The following is a 16411-nucleotide window of genomic DNA, read 5'->3' on the forward strand; positions in this document are numbered from 1 at the left end:
GAGGGGCGAACATCAATTTGGTCCGATGGTCAATACTTAATAGTCTCAATGAGATCCAGTAAATCAAGGCCCAGGGTCTCAGATTCTCCGGTCTTTCATCCATATATCACGGGTCCCAGCTGGTTCGTATTATTTACCGTGTGGCTTTGAAAGGTGCCGGCACCCTTTTTCTCTCTGTTCATATCTAGATGGGTCCGCACATGAACTCCGATGGTATTTTCCGAGACAGCTTTCAACGCCGACCCTTGGTTCTTTTCCTGCTTCAAAGCAGCACTGTTGATTGCTACAGATGTCTACATTTTCCCCGTGTTAGAACAGTAAGTCACACTTGCTACAGCGGACTATGCGTCGTCTTTATTTTGTGCCTCTGTCATTATGGCCATCAGTAAATTTCACTGTTCAACTCTATGACATTGCCCGTTAAGAGTGCGGTAATGCCTTGGTTTACAAAACAATAACATGCAAGATTATAAAGTCCCAACGTGGGTGTCGCTTCAAGAGTGATAACCTTTTGGCTTATGAAGGAGGGCCATATAGCCTGAGCCGCTTATTCCGCCACCGCCAAAGCTCAGCGGAGCTTTTGACCCGACCTGGTCCAGGGTTTAGGGGCCGGGAAACAAGCCCCCTTTTTATCTCCTCGTGATTGAAGCATATGGTGTGTACACCGCTCCCTGTGGTTGACGTGTATCTTGTCCATTGGGGTCTGGAGTGAGTATGCCAAATAACCAAACCATCGCCTTCCTGCCAGTGATCCGCTTCCCCTTCCCTGCTATTATCATTACCATCTCCCACATGGGCTTGTGTATGCATCACGGTTTGCATGTGTTTGCCCCACAAGTTCGACAGGTCTAGGGTCTGAAGTTCCGGCATCGACGCTTCCAGATGAGCGAAGATTGGCGTCCATGACCCAGAGCTCAAGTGGCATTCGTGAATCGTCAAGGATCTGATACTGGGGCTTTTCTGAAAAAGGAGCAAGACTGAGTCGCTCCTCGCTGAAAACCCGGCAAGGGTGCACTCTTCCAGCATTGGGAACCGGGCTTCGTGGGCGATACTGTGAATAATCCATTCATATTTCTGCCTAAACGACTTCGAAACTAGTGTGGCAGTTCGACGGAATGAAAGTTCCAGCTTTCGGAGAGAGGGTGTAGACTTGAGGAAGAATGACGGAAGCCTCGGTGTCCCATATGAGTCCTGCTCCTTGGTTATGCGAGCCATCCTTTCCTCCGCCTCCTGCATATCTTCCTGTCTTTCGCCATTGTCCAAAGCATCCTGTACGTCCCCAGATAAGCTCATCTCGAGCGATTGCAACCCTTTAATAGGCACTTCCAACCCCGCTAGGTCAAGCGTTACGTTGTGGTTACCGATATTAGCGGCTTCGATTCCGTATTTGCGATTACTCTGATATATGTCGAATCTCTTCACCGATGCCTGGCTCTGCGCCAGCGCCCTCGTAACCCATGAGAAAACTTGCGCAGCTCGCGTCCACAGTGGAACCCACTCTCCAGACCTCATACATCTTCTCTCCTTGCGACCTCGAACAACCGCACCATCCAAGTGGATAGCATCCAGTTCACCAAACGTTTTGAGCACATGTTCAAGAAGTTTGACCAGCTCGCTTGGCGATTCATTTTTTCTTGCTTCTTTCTGTTCTACTAACCATATCAGATCGTCTTTCGCGGTGGAAAGTTCCTCGGGAGAATAGTCAACTTCAATCCTTTTCCGCCTGGGCCCATCGACCTTTGTTACTATATAGTATCCATCCTTGACGTTCTGCTCCAATCCGGGAATATCCAAGATCGTAGCCAAGAGGGTAATAGAATTAACTTTCTTCCTGAGATCGGGATTGCGAGCCAAGGCAAGAAGAGACCGAAGATTCTCCAACGAAACATCGAGCAGAGGGTGTTGAATGGATGCTAAAAATCGGGGACCGATGCATCTTTTGGCAAGCTTGTTACATGTGAGACGTAGAGCCTTTATCGAGTTGATATCTAAATATGACAGCAGCATTTCAAGAAGCTCCGTGGGCAAACAGAAAAGCCCATTATATTGGAATGGCTTGGACATTCTGTGAAACGAGTACAATTTTCTAGCAAGTTCAGGCAGATAGAGGGAGATGAAATGACCGTTGTTAGCGGGGCTTCCTCTGCAGCAACATATTAGTTGATGCACGGACTAACATAGTTCCCATCCGGGCCGGCCACTAAATATAATCAGCCTAAGTAGGGGTTTGCTCAATAGAATTTGGACCCTCAGCCTGACCCACACGAAAACCTGTGGACCTGATTTGAGTGCCAAGAGATGGATTTTAGGCAGCCTCCTTAGCTAATCACGCGCACTGTTGCCTATTCATTATGACTAGCAGTATATCCTGCACAATTTTACAAGCTGCATAAAGCTCATTTATACCTCTACCTGGACCTTGGAAACATCTAATTGAAAGCTAGAAAACTGTATCGGCCTCTTATTCAAATGATTTTTCCAGTTGATTTATTTGGTCTTCCTCTACACATAGCGAGACCACACTTCAACATAAGAGTTCGTTGGGTTGGTGACCCCTCAAAAAAACATACATTCTGCCGGAGTGGACGACCGGCCAAAAACAAACAATGGAAGGTCTTTCCTATCAAACATTTGACATTGTCAAAACCTGCACATATTTACTTATGTCTAATACATTTGCGGTCACTGGCCATTTTAGTGAATTGGACCGTTCAACCTTGATATGCACCGCGGTACGGGCAGAATTTCTACTATAGAAAGTAATCCGGCGTCCTCCTATGCATTGTAGGCTCTCCAGTCCGTGGCGAAGGGTCAAACTGTATACTATTTCTGAGCATTAGTAAAGGACTGAACTAGGACTAGAACCCTCAATCTTACAATTGATAGTTGAGTTTTTCATCCACTTCCAATATGGCCGCTAGATTGCCACAACGGTAGCAGTAATTCGGAGCTAGAATCAACCTATTAGCACACTCCAAGCTAACTTCATATGAATTGGACCATACCAGAGAAAACCGTAACTACGTTTCTATCATGTGACCAAAGATACCCATCCATTACCATCTGATGTGCTCGCGCGATAAGACTGAGACCGTTATTATGATTGAACGCGTCAGAGATGTCCTTTCCAAAGGTGTACCCGGCGCCACGAGGCGAAATGCCCCAACCGTATCTGTCATCAGGGTCGCTCCAGAGGAGATCACACATCGGGCCTTCATGAGGAGGTTCATGTACTCGGTCTACCTTTCGAACATTATCCAGAGTATCAATGGAGGGACTTAGCCCTCCGTGGAGACAGAAGATGCGGTTGTCGATAAGAGCGGTAAGAGGGAGGTAGTCGAATAGGTCTGTAAATAATGTCCATACCCTGGCGTTGCCGTACTTCCGCAGACATTCGTCGTAGAAGCCATATACTTGGGTGATTTGCCGGGACTCGTGATTCCCACGAAGAATCGTTATGCGCTTCGGGTAGCGGACTTTGAGGGCAAGAAGGAGGGATACCGATTCGACAGAGTGGTAGCCGCGGTCAACGTAGTCACCTAGCAAAGTGTGATGATATTAGCGACATGATACTCAGGCTGCAGCTTTAGGATTGGTATCCCACCCATGAAGAGGTAATTGGTGTCTGGACATGGTCCACTTATTCGGAATAGCTCGATCAGGTCATGATACTGGCCGTGAATATCGCCACAGACTGTAACGGGGCTGGACTATAAGGATGATTAGGGCTGTCATATTGTGTAATGGGGCTGGTAGCTAGTCAGGTGACTCACAACTGGCTGTACGTTTGATTCGTCTTGCACCACCTCCCTTGCCTGAAGAAGATGTCAACAACGGATTGATCATAAGAGCTATTGACACTGTACCTGATCGCATAATCGCTCTATATCATCCTCCGACAAGGTTATACAATTACTCAATTGGTCGATCAATGCGTCCAAGTTCCGGATATGTTGATAGTCCGATCCCCTTGGCTTCGACTGATTATCTGGCCTACTCGTAATGTCGACTATCATTGCTTCGCTGCGAGGAAGACTACGTGTAAGTAAAATTGGTAAATGCAAGAGGGTATCGGGAGTTTATAAAATGAGATACGTGAATGCAGTGCACGAACAACAAAACTGTTTCGGAGATTTGAATAGGCAGAAACTATTTGTGATAGAACCCTGTCCGTGGAATAATTAAGGGTGGCGGCATTAGTAACCTCCTGCGCGGATCTGCCAATCATGATTGGTCGAGCTCAACTCCGACTGGAATGTCGGAGTTCACCTTAAAGCCAAGACAAATCTTAATCTGTTTCTATTTTCATTCGGTACCAATGTGAGCGTGTTTACAGAAGGCCTTGGGATTCTCCGAGCAGCAATTTACGTGACTAGCCCATATCGTCAACAAGCAATTGAGATTGTCAAATCTTTCCAAAGAACATAATCACAAGCGGATCAACCCGGTGGTATGGAAACCATTTTGGCTTGGAAAACTCAAAAGTTTCTCTGAGATTCTATTCCCCGATTGTATTTATACCTGTTGTTCCGGGGTTAGATTCTCCATCTTCCCCAGACTTTCCCGCCAATAATTGCTGCCGATACATGGAGTCCCTTGGTATCGCAGCTGCTTATAGATCCTTAGTCAACACCATGGCAGAGGAGGACACCGTGAACCTGGATGCTCTTATTGAGAGGTTAGTAGCAGTAAGAGGGTCACGACCAGGTAAACTTGTTGAAATAAGCGAGGCCGAAATCGAATATCTCTGCCGCACGGCGCGGGAGATCTTCCTCACCCAACCGATACTACTAGAACTTGAGGCACCTATCAAGGTAAGACTTTTGGCATCACATATATACTGTAACTTACTAGATGATAACTAATAGCCACCAGGTCTGCGGCGACATCCACGGACAATACTACGACCTACTACGCCTATTCGAATACGGTGGTTTTCCACCCGAATCCAACTACTTGTTTCTCGGTGACTACGTGGATCGCGGCAAACAGTCCATAGAATGTATCTGTCTCCTGTTAGCCTACAAGATCAAGTATCCGGAGAACTTTTTCATTTTGCGAGGGAATCATGAATGCGCATCCATCAATCGCATCTACGGATTCTACGACGAATGTAAACGAAGGTATAATGTCAGGCTTTGGAAGACATTCATCGATTGCTTCAACTGTCTCCCTCTTGTCGCTATTATAGAAGACAAGATATTTTGTATGCATGGAGGGCTTAGCCCGGACTTGAGTTCTATGGAACAAATCCGGCGCATTATGCGACCTACGGATGTGAGTCATATCATATGCTCCCGGCCCCGTTTTCTGTTCAGGATGAGTACTGATCGTCAATAAGATCCCCGATGAGGGTTTACTATGCGACCTCCTCTGGGCCGACCCGGGCAAGCATATTCTGGGCTGGGGCGCGAACGAACGTGGTGTATCGTTTACTTTCGGTCCTGATGTGGTCCATCGGTTTATCCAGAGGCATGATCTCGACCTTATATGCCGCGCACATGAGTGTGTTCAGGATGGATATGAGTTCTTCGCTAAGAGACAGCTCATAACTCTTTTCAGTGCGCCAAATTATTGTGGCGAGTTTGATAATTCGGGGGCTATGCTGGATATTGATGAGGAACTTATGTGCTCGTTTAAGGTGAGTCGCTTATATGTCCTCCATTTATTGAGTTGGGTAGAACGAATGCTTATAGGTGGTTTGCCTTCTATATTAGATTTTAAAGCCGGCCGAGAAACGGAAGCAGATTTTTGGAAAGCGATCGGGCAAAGAAAAAGGTCGTTAAGCCTTATATTTCAATGGAGTTTTGTATTTCATACGCCTGTAATTATAGCTTGGTTGATTCAATATCGCTTGATGAAGAGCTGTTCCTCCAGGCTTGTTCACCAGTGGATTCCGATTCTAAATCATCGTTACAATGTTTGAGCTTGTTCAACCTGCCCAGACATAGAGACTTTGCTGGGGTGTGTGTTCTGATGGAAGTTCCGAATAAGCCCACTCCGAGAGTTCTCACTTTGCATTTCCAGACTCGTGTCGTAGTGAACGGATGTAAACTGTCTGTAGGGGTGATGCTCAGGGGTAGACGCAGAAGAAGCAATAGCATTCTGTCTCGATCGCTTCAAGGGCCACCGACCACCGCTGGCGTGACTGCTGCCACTGAGGCCCTGCTCCTGCTCTGCGAACCGTCTTCTGCGGCTAGGACAAATGACCGGGCCAAAGGTGGGTGCACAGGTCACCATGATTCCAACTGCCATCTCCGCCACAGTCAAAATGGCACTATCAGCCGTGCAGTATGTAAGGTCTTAATCCAAGGTGCAGTCCAAAACTTCAATGAGAGGGATGAGGTTTATAACAAAAATACCATTGGTTGAATTTTGGTCAGAAACGTCCCCAGCAGGGTGAGGTATGTGGGCTGACTCACACTAGTCCCAGACCAAAGGTGGCCGTGACAGCTACCTTTTTGTCGATGGCCATTGTAAATTCCAAATAACTGGTACTTTCAGTAATACGGCGATGATATCAAGGATCATATTAATGACGGCCGCCGCGAGTTCCGCAGTCACTGCATTGTCACATGAGCCCTCGAGGCTTGGATTCCAGTAGTATGCTAATGGGCGACAGAGACGTAGTGTGGTGGCAATGCTACCAATGAGATACAGCACGATGGTTCCTTCTGGTACATATGCCGCGATACAAAACCTTTGAACTGGGAAGGTGTGAATGTAGAGGTCAGGGATTGCAAGACGGAAGCAGGCTATTCCAATTGCCCAAAATAGCTGGGAGGCGAAGAAAGTCTATACAGGTACATTCGTCAGTAAGATAGCCCTTGTAGTCTCAAATACGAACATACTGACCTTCAACACGCTCGTGATGATAAGCCCAGGTGCTATATCCTGTGTACCGACGCCTCCATTGACCGTAGCAACTAGAAGACAGGTTGTGTAGCCAATGAGCATAACCAACGAGATGATCGCAAGACTATTATGAACTTGGATTTCTCTCCGTATGAAGGCTCGAGCGTAGAACCTCAAACTCACGGCTATCAGAGCCAATGCATTCAGTGTTGCGAAGCTGACAATGACAGGTACTTGTCTCGATGCGAGGGAGGACATGGTGGAGCAGTGAGTACTCAAGGCAGACAACTAGTTTGGCTTTACCTCCCCCGCAGGCTAAACATAAAGAGTAATAGGGTTATGAAGGATGGAAGCAAGGTATTGGACGAAACAATCGCTCTGGTTGGTGTTGGATACTTCGTACAAATAACAGATCTGGAGTAGATTACCACTATAATAATTGTACCTCCACCACTCCTGATGGGCTGACGCAAAGCCATTACCAGCTTGCTTGTCGCCATGGTCTGGCGCTCTTTATCAGCGATTCCCGAGGCAGAATCATCGGCGACTGTGAGGGTACTGTAGTGGGGGGGCCAGAGTCAGTGGGGGCCAGGAAGCGACGGGCCGCAGCCGGCACGCACGACTCCATGGCACTCTGATTGTACTATGACGAAATGCTGGTTGGTTGGGTTACTGCAAACCAAGAACACTAGTTGCATAGCTAATACAGTACAACCAAGGCCAGAGCCCTGCTTTGTGCTGCGCCGCAAATGCCAGTGATACTTGTTCAGGTAAGGAATTGCACCCTACGGCTTAGAAAAGGTCTACGAGCTTCCTGATAGGGAAAGACCCACAACAAGTGTTTTTGACGGGAGTTGCTGATGAAACTCAATCTTACGACCTTATCAAGATCTGGGATTGGAAGACTGGATGTTAAGCCAACTTGCCCTGAGTGAAATGTCACGTGAGGCTTTCTTAATAAATCCAAGTACGTACCGTGAAGATCACGATGGTGAATCTTTTTGAATATGGCACTAACAACTCTGTGTATCTCGAATACAAACAGCGTAGCATCCATCAGTCGCCGTGAGTACATCTCATAATGGCGAAAAGCATTGTTCCATATTCATCAAGGTTCTGCAGCCACTGATCCACCCTTGCACGCCTCCTTGCAACCCCAACCTCCCCTAAATCATCAGGCGTGGGCCATAACTCGTCAATGGTTAGACATCCTTCCATCCAGTCCGCCATATGTACGTTATATTCCCTCTCCCACTCATACCGCGTTTCTGCCTGCCACAGTAGCTTATTGGCCGGAGCAGGCAGACCCCGTAGCTCAGTGCCAAGGAAGGTAGGAAGACCCTCCTGGCTAGAGAGGATACTATCGAACAAATACATAACGTAAAGTGTCCGACGCTTGGCCTCCGTTATAATCCATTCTTCCCACTTCGGTCGCGCTCGTCGTTGATCAGCCGCACATATTAACCCTTGCCGAGATGAAGCGCAGGCTAGCTCTTGCAGGCTCGTCATTATAGCGCGAAAGTCATCATCGCATGATTGTCCGAGTACGAAGAACAGAACCATGGAGTATATCAGGTAAGACTGGAACGCGGCAAACAGACCATCACTGGTGTATTTCACCCGATCATGATCCAGAGTTTGTAATTCTCGACGTAGGACACTAACTGCTGCCTGACTACTGCCGGGAAGCTGGTTCGAGCATATTCGTACTAAGCTCAGGCAGGTAGTGAGGGGTGAACCGGCTGGCTGCGCGATCATCTGCTTGGGATGAATGAAGGGCAGGCTCCCCCGGCCACTGACAGCCATCGCAGAGTACGACCTGAGAGTCAAGTATATATATGATCTAACACCATCAGGGTAGTTTTTGACTGCTTGTCCAGGCATCGGAATATATGCCTGGATCCAACGATTCTGAATATCATCGGCATTGATAGGGCACACCAGGTCAAGAGATGAAAAGTCTAAGACATCTTCCAGCGCAGATAACCCGTTCTGAGTGTTGACAAGCACGGTGCCCATAGATGATGGTAGTGTTGAAGTTGACAAGTTACTCATGGCCAGAACGCCACTTCCCAAACCTCTAAGTGAGGAATCCGACACCGAGAATGGACTGGGTGGTGCTACCGGGCTTGTTGGATTCCGCTCAGAAGCATCATCTTGAACATACGAGCATGAGATGCCACGATGCATGCATCTCGAGCATGGCTCCCTGCCTCCAGACCTGCGGTCACAACGAGCTTTCGCACTAGCACACTGCTGACAGGCCTTTTGCCTAGAGGTGGAGTATCTAGAAGGTTTCATCTTCTGTACAATACTTCGACGTTATTGAAACTAGTACTTGTGGTGGAGTCGCTGATCGCGCTCCTTCTTATCCTTTGGCCGTTATCTCCGGTGTTTGTAATGGAGAAGTTGGATTGATCTCCTTCTGATCGGAAGTGACGGAGGTGTCGGAGCTGAGAAGTGGGTCCGGGCTCGGACTTTAATTTGGCTTCCGCATACAGACTCCTCGTCACATGATCTCATTTGAGCTCTGAAGCCATGACCTTTCATTATCCTTCTTATTTTGCGTAGTTTGGTGCTTCCTGAGTTTTAGTTCATTTCCACAGTTATACATAGATGTCTCGATTTATATAATGGTTCTAAATTGCCAAATGAATTAGGAGTAGGGCATAAGCTCTGAAAAAATACAAGTCAATATAGACAATTACATATCCACACATTCTAGTGTACCCTCACATAAAGATCAGCTCAAAGCATTAATTGCCTCATCCACCGAGATGACTTTGATGCCCATCTTTGGCAGCAACATATCGAGCATAACATTTGCGAATGCCGAATGCTGCTCAACTGGTAACTCCAAGACATTTTCCCTGATAACATAGACATTGTAGTCCAAATCAAAGAGCCGATAGATCGTAGCCATCACCACGCCAGAAAGAGTCAACCCAGACTGCTCACGGCGTCAGCACATTCTCACTTTGTTAAGGTACCTTTCACATACAATGATAACCGTCTTGACACCATGTGCCTGCAAGATCTGCTCCAGTACACTTCCCGTCATTGCGGACCACCTAGTCTTTGGGAGAACTATATCTTGACTATCCACACTGAATGCCTTGTAAATTTGGGTTTCGGGGGAACCGTGTCTGAACTCTCCGAAGGGAGCGATGAGGTTGGCAAAAGGAGTACCGGGTTGGACTTCTGGCTGTCCGGGATAAAAGGAGAGTGTAGAGAAAACGGTTAGAGGACGAGACGCGCTCTCATGAACGGCATGGTTCCATTTGGCCAAGTTTTCGATCAAGGCTTGGCCTTCAGGGGTGTCTTTGACGGCGTCGATAAGCACCGTGATCCAGTCTAGGTTTAGAACGGCATAGTTTTCGCCAAAGTCGATAGAGCTGTTGGCAGTGCTATCCATTTTGGTCTGATATTTGAACTGACAGTGAGCATGAATGCATCGGTATTGATTCAGATTGCTAGATTGCACTATTTATAGGATGCATTGGAATAAAAAGGGCTAAAATGTACTTTTTGATGGAACGGACCTGAGGATCGGAAGTCCGGGGCTCAGGTCCGAACTCCGCTAAAATACTGCGGGATGATCACGGGATTGCCACGGTGACGTTGTATATAGGAAGGGCTGCTCTCTATAGCAGTCGCATTACATCCCAGTCCATTGCCAACAAATAATTCTTCAGAGACACGAACAACAACATCATGCCTTCAGATGACAATACGACACTGGTTCAATCGAATAATTCGACTGAAATTGCTACTCCCGAACCACCCTACAGTATCTTCGATAAGCGTCAGAAGTGGTTGATCATCATTATCGTATCAACTGCAGCAACATGTACATTATACCAAGCCCCTATTTCATGGTAGCCTATTAACGTCTCAATAGTCTCCGGCTTTGCATCCAATATTTATTTCCCAGCATTACCGACAATTGCAAATGACCTCAATGTCTCCATCGAACTTCTTAACCTAACTGTTACCTCCTATCTCATCTTTCAGGGTCTAGCACCCAGCCTCTGGGGTCCAGTCTCTGATGTGAAAGGTCGCCGGACAGCATACATGTGCACATTCATTGTCTTTCTAGGCGCCTGCATCGGACTTGCAGAGACGAAGAACTACGCGACACTTATTGTTCTCCGATGTCTCCAAAGTACAGGAAGCGCTAGCACGATTGCAATTGGATCTGGCGTTATTAGCGATATCACCACTCGGGCCGAGCGAGGTGGCTACATGGGGATCTTCCAAGCTGGCCTGCTTGTCCCCGTTGCCGTCGGTCCCGTAATTGGAGGTGCAATTGCTGGGTCCTTGGGATGGAAGGCAATCTTTTGGTTCCTAACCATTTACAGCGGCGCTTTCCTCTGCTTTCTCATCGTATTTCTGCCAGAGACTCTTCGATCGATCGTTGGCAATGGGGCCCTGAAGTCTTCCAACCCACTGGTGAACTTTCCGCTGGATATATATCAGAAAACGACCAAGGTCGATTGGGAGCATATTCCGGATGGCCAATCGCAGCGCGTAGCGAAGAAAAGGATTGATGTTTTGGGCCCGCTCCGTATACTCATCAGTAACCACGCGGCACCGATTATTATTTTCCTCGCTGTTTATTATGCCGTATGGCAGATGAGCATCACAGCGATGTCCTCCCTTTTCGAAAGCCGCTATGGTTTGTCCGAGATGCAAATTGGTTTGACGTTCATCGCGAACGGTGTCGGATCCATGATTGGAACACTCGTTACTGGTAAAATTCTCGATGCCGACTATCGTCGGGTGAAGGCCAGGTACGAGGCTTCACTTGATTCAGAGCAGGGAGAGGATACCACTGCTGCTACACGCGAAGAGAACTTTCCCCTCGAGAAGGCCCGCCTTCGACTTGTGCCGATCTTCTCCATCCTTCAGTGCCTTTCTATCATCTTGTTTGGTTGGACAATTAATTATTCCCGCAAGGTACACATCGCTGTGCCTATCGTCTCGACCTTCATCACGGGCTGGACTGCTGTCTCCACACAGTCTCTTATCATGACTTATCTTGTTGATGTTTTCCCCGATAGAAGCGCTGCGGCTAGTGCGAGTTTGAATCTTGCACGGTGTCTCTTTGCTGCGGGAGGCACAAGCTTCATCATGCCTCTTATCAATAGTGTTGGGGTTGGGGTGGCGTTTACCATTTGCGTCGCTGTCCAGCTGCTCGCATTGGTAGGACCTTTGATTCAGTGGAGGTTTGCCGCTGGGTGGAGAAGAAAGGAGAGGGATCGGGATGCCCAAAGGGCGGACGTGAAGAACTAAAAGTCGTTGTTTTCTTAACGGGTATCATCATAATTCCCGCTGTTCTCGTCATCACCCAATTTACCAGGTTCTAACCTTTGTTTTCTTTCCTCAAGCTTCATGGCCGGCTTTGTGCCACTGTCGAGGGTTACACATCTTTGGCTTACTTATATAGACTTAACTTACCGACTGATATACTAATTAATAATGAATGGATATATATCGGACTCTACCATGGCCTTTTGCACTTCAATCAGACAAGACGAGAATACAGTGAGTCATATCGGTCACTCTGTTACTATTTGGGTAAATCTGCGGCAATTGGTAGTCCTTGCTTTTTCTTTTCAGTAAGAAAGGTCATGCGTCAAACCCTATTGCTTAGCCTTGGCACTAATCATGTGAGCCGGATAAGGTCCGTAGCACGTGATTAGAATGACTACAGCATCTGACCGATCCTTGGTACATATTGTGGGCCCAGATCGTCAAAGTTTGACTGGGTATAGATATGGGAGCTCGTACCCTAGGATTTGGAGTTTGAGAACCAGGTGGACGTATAACGGTGTGGTGCCACCGAAATCTCGCGACCACCAGGATCGGGCAACGCAACTCACCTAACTCTGTCTAGACAGTAGCAATTACATTGCACCACGTTGCGATGCACGGTCCGTATCGTCTATCGTCAGCAAACGATATATGCAATGACGCCAGGGAGATGAGTAGTGACTAAGTAACGAGTCCATACAGGTTTCATCAGTCGCATCGGGCTGTCCAGTGGTTCCATAGCTGGGCCTCTGGGAAGGAAGGCAGAAATCAGGTAGACAGTGATAAAGAGCATTTCCAAACCTAGGACAACTAGACGACTAGATAGAAACAAGGATGATGAAAGTGTTAACCCTCATCCAATACAAGCAATGGCTTGGCAAGGAGTCCGTTGTGTTAACCAAGGATGAGTTGTCAGGAACCGTGCTGTTTGACTGGTGCGGGAAATCCCGGGATATGAAAAATGAAAACGTGAAACCGAACCATCGCCGAAATTCCGAGAATCACCCGCGCCGAGAGAAAACCGACAAGGCTTACGCTATCCTTGAGGGAATAAAAAAAAAGAAAGAAAACAATAAAATTTTTTCTTTTCTCCCGGTGTGACAAACATATAAAGAATAGGCCAGCCTGGTCATTTCAGGTCGTAGAATCAGAACATCTTCCTCTCCCAATATTCCCATATTTTCTCGTGGTTCATCACACAGCCGCTCAACATGGACTCTCCCTCATCATTAAGTCTCAACGTCCAGGATGGCGTACACCGCCCATCCTCCCCAAACAATTTCAAATCGCGCTTTCGCAAACACCTGGATCTTTGGAAAGCTGGCTTAGCTGCGAAGGAGCACTGGGACGATGAATACAACTTCCAACCTGGCCGTTATGCTGGACAGGGGCGCTAGATGTAGGTGTGGACTTACCCGCAGCTCATCGCATCGGCCGCTAACGTATTCTCTAATTACAGCCCTGTGGGTTCTGACCTCATCGACGCTATCGTATGCTAAGCATATGGATGCACAACGAACACCACTTCGATTACATACCCATCCCTCGAGGATGCCACGAAAACTCCCACAACCACACCGAGGGACGTTCACGATACCACACGAGTTTCTTTCCATGTTGCAAGCGCGTTCTCTCATACCCATCGAATCTCCTATATAGACTATACTATACCACATCCATGCTCTAATACACTTATTTACTTGTGAAATTATCTCGGAATAGAATCTATTTTATATTACTACTTCCTTCTAAACATTATGATAGATACAATATAGTCACTACCATAGATATGACTCACTTCTAGTGCCAAGAATGCTGAACCCGAACAAATCCCGGTGTTCTGATACCTTACAAGGCCTGGACTTGTAGTAGAAACAAGCCCTAACCACAAACAACTATAAATAATTTTCACCGTTGGGTGTCCAATCGGCCCACTTTCACAGACGCTGCCCTGAAACTGAAAAGTAACATTGATCCATGGTTCACAAATATGGGTCGAGACGGGAACCGTTAACTGTCTGCTATGGGTTCGCATTCATCGGCACGGGCCATATCGGGACCACTCGGGAGGGTCTTATAGTTTAGTTACTAGTTAGGCCTTGGACCCGGTTATTCCCGTGCGGTGGAACAGGATCTGCGACCCATTGATTTCTTATTTAAATTTCGATTTTATTTTTGGCTATATTATTATTTTCAGTATTATTATTATCAATATTATTATTGTTTTACCTCTTTATTTCATTCTCGTTACCGTCACATTTCGGTTCTGATAGAAAGAAAAACGAAAAATTTAAAACTGTGCAACACCTCCCCTATCTCATACTAGGGTGCTCCCTATTAGATACGCCGTCCCGAAACCCCGACAGCAGAGTTTGGCGCCAAAGACAAACCCGGACATAATTCTGCAGCATGTCAGCAGCCAAGCACCATCCCAGTGACCTAGCTGCTATCTTGACTCCTTTCCCCTGCGGGAGCACATCAAAGCTGTGCTGGAGTATGCCGTTGCTCTCCGGAAATGACACGTTGGTAATCACCAGACGAAGCTACTGTTCAACAGTTTGGTGCATTTTGGGAGGCCAAGTTGGAGGTTGTTTTGTTCCGCGAGGTGATGAATCTCCCAGCCAACAGGTCCAGCTTAAGTGTGTAGCTAGTTGCATGCTTGCGTCTTTTCCGTATAGCCACAAACGCTTGTTTTCCTAAGTCACGTGGACCGAGCGCTCTGGATCTGAGGGGCTATTTTTAGTACAAGATCATCAGGATTAATATGAGGATAATGATCTTTGGAGTAGTAGTAGCGACGCTTGAACGTGATGGAAGCTTCCAATGATATTGTGGTGCTGAAACTACATGTATAAACGTCAGTCTGCCCGAGCTTCCAGTACGAGAGGGGATTATTGTTGCCAATAGGCCCGCAATATACGCTCAAATTAGGACCCTGTATATAGTGGGGGGAAAAAGCTTTAGATACAAGCTTTTGTTTCAGCAACAACAGCCGTAATATATAACTGGACAGTCTTATATGGCCTTCCATGCAAACAACAGACGAAAACACAGATGACCTTCCGTAAACACATTCAGATCAAACCATGTATCCGGAAACATCGCCAAACGCTCTAGCTGGGGTCTCCAATGCGGCCTGTTCAGCAAGGCGAGCCGCCTCGGTATTCCATTCTTTCGGAATCTGCCAGAATTGGATGTCCATACCATGATCATACCACCGCTCCAACTCACCTAGCAAAAACTCCCACAAGTCCCGATTACTAACAGGATTCCCTGTTCTCGTCTTCCAACCCCTCTGAATCCATCCCTGGACCCAACATGTTGCTCCCTCCACCACATACTCGGAATCCGTCGCGATCACCAATTTGTTGAACCCTTCTCCGGTCCAGCAGCGGAACCGGAGGGCTGCAATTACGGCCCTTAATTCAGCTCGCTCGCTCGTGTGGGGATGTCTTCGGCCGCTGGGTCCCTTGATCTCGAGGGGGACCTTGAAGTGATTGAGTTTGCCTTCAGGAAGGTCCACGGGAGACCGGTAGACAACACCACAGCCCCCTCTGGGCTCGCCACAGCCTCCTCTAGGGACGGCTCCGCCGTTCTCCACACAGGTGCCATTCGTGTAGGTGAGGAGCTCGCGAGGATTGTTTCGTCGAATGAAGCGATGGACCTGGGGCACACAGTCGACTTTGATGCCAGGTGGGAAAAGAGAATGTGGTGTATCGTCAGGATAGGGAGGATTGAACTTGGTAGGAAGGACAAGTCCTGTTCCGACTCTGCGATCATTGTCGTAGCCGCCAGCGGCCATGATTGGGTTAATGACTACCATGAGGGTACCCATTTTTGACAGAAGTCTGCCACAGGAGGTGCTTGTGATAAGGGGCTTCGTTTTCGTCGAGGATAGAGAAGGAACCAGATGGCAGAAGATTGGAAAGTGGATGCTGTGATAGGATGTGAAAATGATCGACTGCTGTCAAGCTGAAAGACGACCGGCAGGTGATGAAGGGGTTCTATAAATGCTGAATGAGAGCAAAAGCAATGTTCCAAGAGTATACGAGGGATTGGGGAGGTAGAGTTGGTCTAGATGAGCATGCTGACAAGCTGATAATCACCTGACCTGTCACAGCAAACGAATGAGTGAAACCCTCCGATGCCGCGCTGCAGATGTCCCGGGAACATGGATCTACTGCTTCCCATGCAGGGTCGTAATGTATTAATGGGCTACTCTTCTACTATTGCCATTGTT

At 47.5% G+C, this 16411-nt stretch overlaps 9 protein-coding genes across 9 annotated transcripts; 3 read left to right on the forward strand and 6 right to left on the reverse strand.

Annotated features, from left to right (window-relative positions):
* Positions 1–326: 326 nt before the first annotated feature.
* BO85DRAFT_452892 (uncharacterized protein) lies at positions 327–2100 on the reverse strand. Its single transcript, XM_025660930.1, has one exon. The coding sequence runs from the start codon at positions 2062–2064 to the stop codon at positions 517–519; it is 1548 nt and encodes a 515-aa protein (XP_025511600.1). The 5' UTR covers positions 2065–2100; the 3' UTR covers positions 327–516.
* A 546-nt stretch (positions 2101–2646) lies between these two features.
* BO85DRAFT_405218 (serine/threonine-protein phosphatase) lies at positions 2647–4118 on the reverse strand. The gene is made up of 6 exons (XM_025657293.1): positions 3867–4118; positions 3774–3815; positions 3605–3710; positions 3006–3539; positions 2878–2950; positions 2647–2823 (listed from the first exon to the last, which is right to left on the reverse strand). The coding sequence occupies exons 1-6, from the start codon at positions 4014–4016 to the stop codon at positions 2751–2753; spliced, it is 978 nt and encodes a 325-aa protein (XP_025511601.1). The 5' UTR covers positions 4017–4118; the 3' UTR covers positions 2647–2750.
* A 516-nt stretch (positions 4119–4634) lies between these two features.
* BO85DRAFT_381022 (serine/threonine-protein phosphatase) lies at positions 4635–5786 on the forward strand (the record flags this gene model as incomplete). Its single annotated transcript, XM_025656403.1, has 4 exons — positions 4635–4814; positions 4876–5277; positions 5342–5641; positions 5718–5786. The coding sequence occupies 4 exons, from the start codon at positions 4635–4637 to the stop codon at positions 5784–5786; spliced, it is 951 nt and encodes a 316-aa protein (XP_025511602.1).
* A 51-nt stretch (positions 5787–5837) lies between these two features.
* On the reverse strand, positions 5838–7330 carry BO85DRAFT_480887 (uncharacterized protein). Its single transcript, XM_025663031.1, has 4 exons — positions 6856–7330; positions 6499–6795; positions 6423–6457; positions 5838–6277 (listed from the first exon to the last, which is right to left on the reverse strand). Exons 1-4 carry the CDS (start codon positions 7111–7113, stop codon positions 5914–5916), a joined length of 954 nt encoding a protein of 317 aa, XP_025511603.1. The 5' UTR covers positions 7114–7330; the 3' UTR covers positions 5838–5913.
* A 581-nt stretch (positions 7331–7911) lies between these two features.
* BO85DRAFT_471695 (Zn(II)2Cys6 transcription factor domain-containing protein) lies at positions 7912–9246 on the reverse strand (the record flags this gene model as incomplete). The annotated part of the gene is made up of 2 exons (XM_025662494.1): positions 8922–9246; positions 7912–8825 (listed from the first exon to the last, which is right to left on the reverse strand). Exons 1-2 carry the CDS (start codon positions 9154–9156, stop codon positions 7912–7914), a joined length of 1149 nt encoding a protein of 382 aa, XP_025511604.1. The 5' UTR covers positions 9157–9246.
* Positions 9247–9598: 352 nt separating this feature from the next.
* BO85DRAFT_503725 (cysteine hydrolase) lies at positions 9599–10380 on the reverse strand (the record flags this gene model as incomplete). Its single annotated transcript, XM_025664250.1, has 2 exons — positions 9857–10380; positions 9599–9805 (listed from the first exon to the last, which is right to left on the reverse strand). Exons 1-2 carry the CDS (start codon positions 10268–10270, stop codon positions 9599–9601), a joined length of 621 nt encoding a protein of 206 aa, XP_025511605.1. The 5' UTR covers positions 10271–10380.
* A 189-nt stretch (positions 10381–10569) lies between these two features.
* On the forward strand, positions 10570–12250 carry BO85DRAFT_471696 (putative MFS multidrug transporter; the record flags this gene model as incomplete). The annotated part of the gene is made up of 2 exons (XM_025662495.1): positions 10570–10705; positions 10757–12250. 2 exons carry the CDS (start codon positions 10570–10572, stop codon positions 12148–12150), a joined length of 1530 nt encoding a protein of 509 aa, XP_025511606.1. The 3' UTR covers positions 12151–12250.
* Positions 12251–13284: 1034 nt separating this feature from the next.
* Positions 13285–13909, forward strand: BO85DRAFT_452896 (uncharacterized protein). The gene is made up of 2 exons (XM_025660931.1): positions 13285–13570; positions 13631–13909. The coding sequence occupies exon 1, from the start codon at positions 13383–13385 to the stop codon at positions 13566–13568; it is 186 nt and encodes a 61-aa protein (XP_025511607.1). The 5' UTR covers positions 13285–13382; the 3' UTR covers positions 13569–13570; positions 13631–13909.
* A 1063-nt stretch (positions 13910–14972) lies between these two features.
* BO85DRAFT_452897 (RNase H domain protein) lies at positions 14973–16203 on the reverse strand. Its single transcript, XM_025660932.1, has one exon. The coding sequence runs from the start codon at positions 16004–16006 to the stop codon at positions 15251–15253; it is 756 nt and encodes a 251-aa protein (XP_025511608.1). The 5' UTR covers positions 16007–16203; the 3' UTR covers positions 14973–15250.
* Positions 16204–16411: the final 208 nt, after the last annotated feature.

The sequence above is a fragment of the Aspergillus piperis genome (genome assembly GCF_003184755.1).
Source record: "Aspergillus piperis CBS 112811 unplaced genomic scaffold BO85scaffold_22, whole genome shotgun sequence".
Taxonomy (NCBI): Eukaryota; Fungi; Ascomycota; class Eurotiomycetes; order Eurotiales; family Aspergillaceae; genus Aspergillus; species Aspergillus piperis.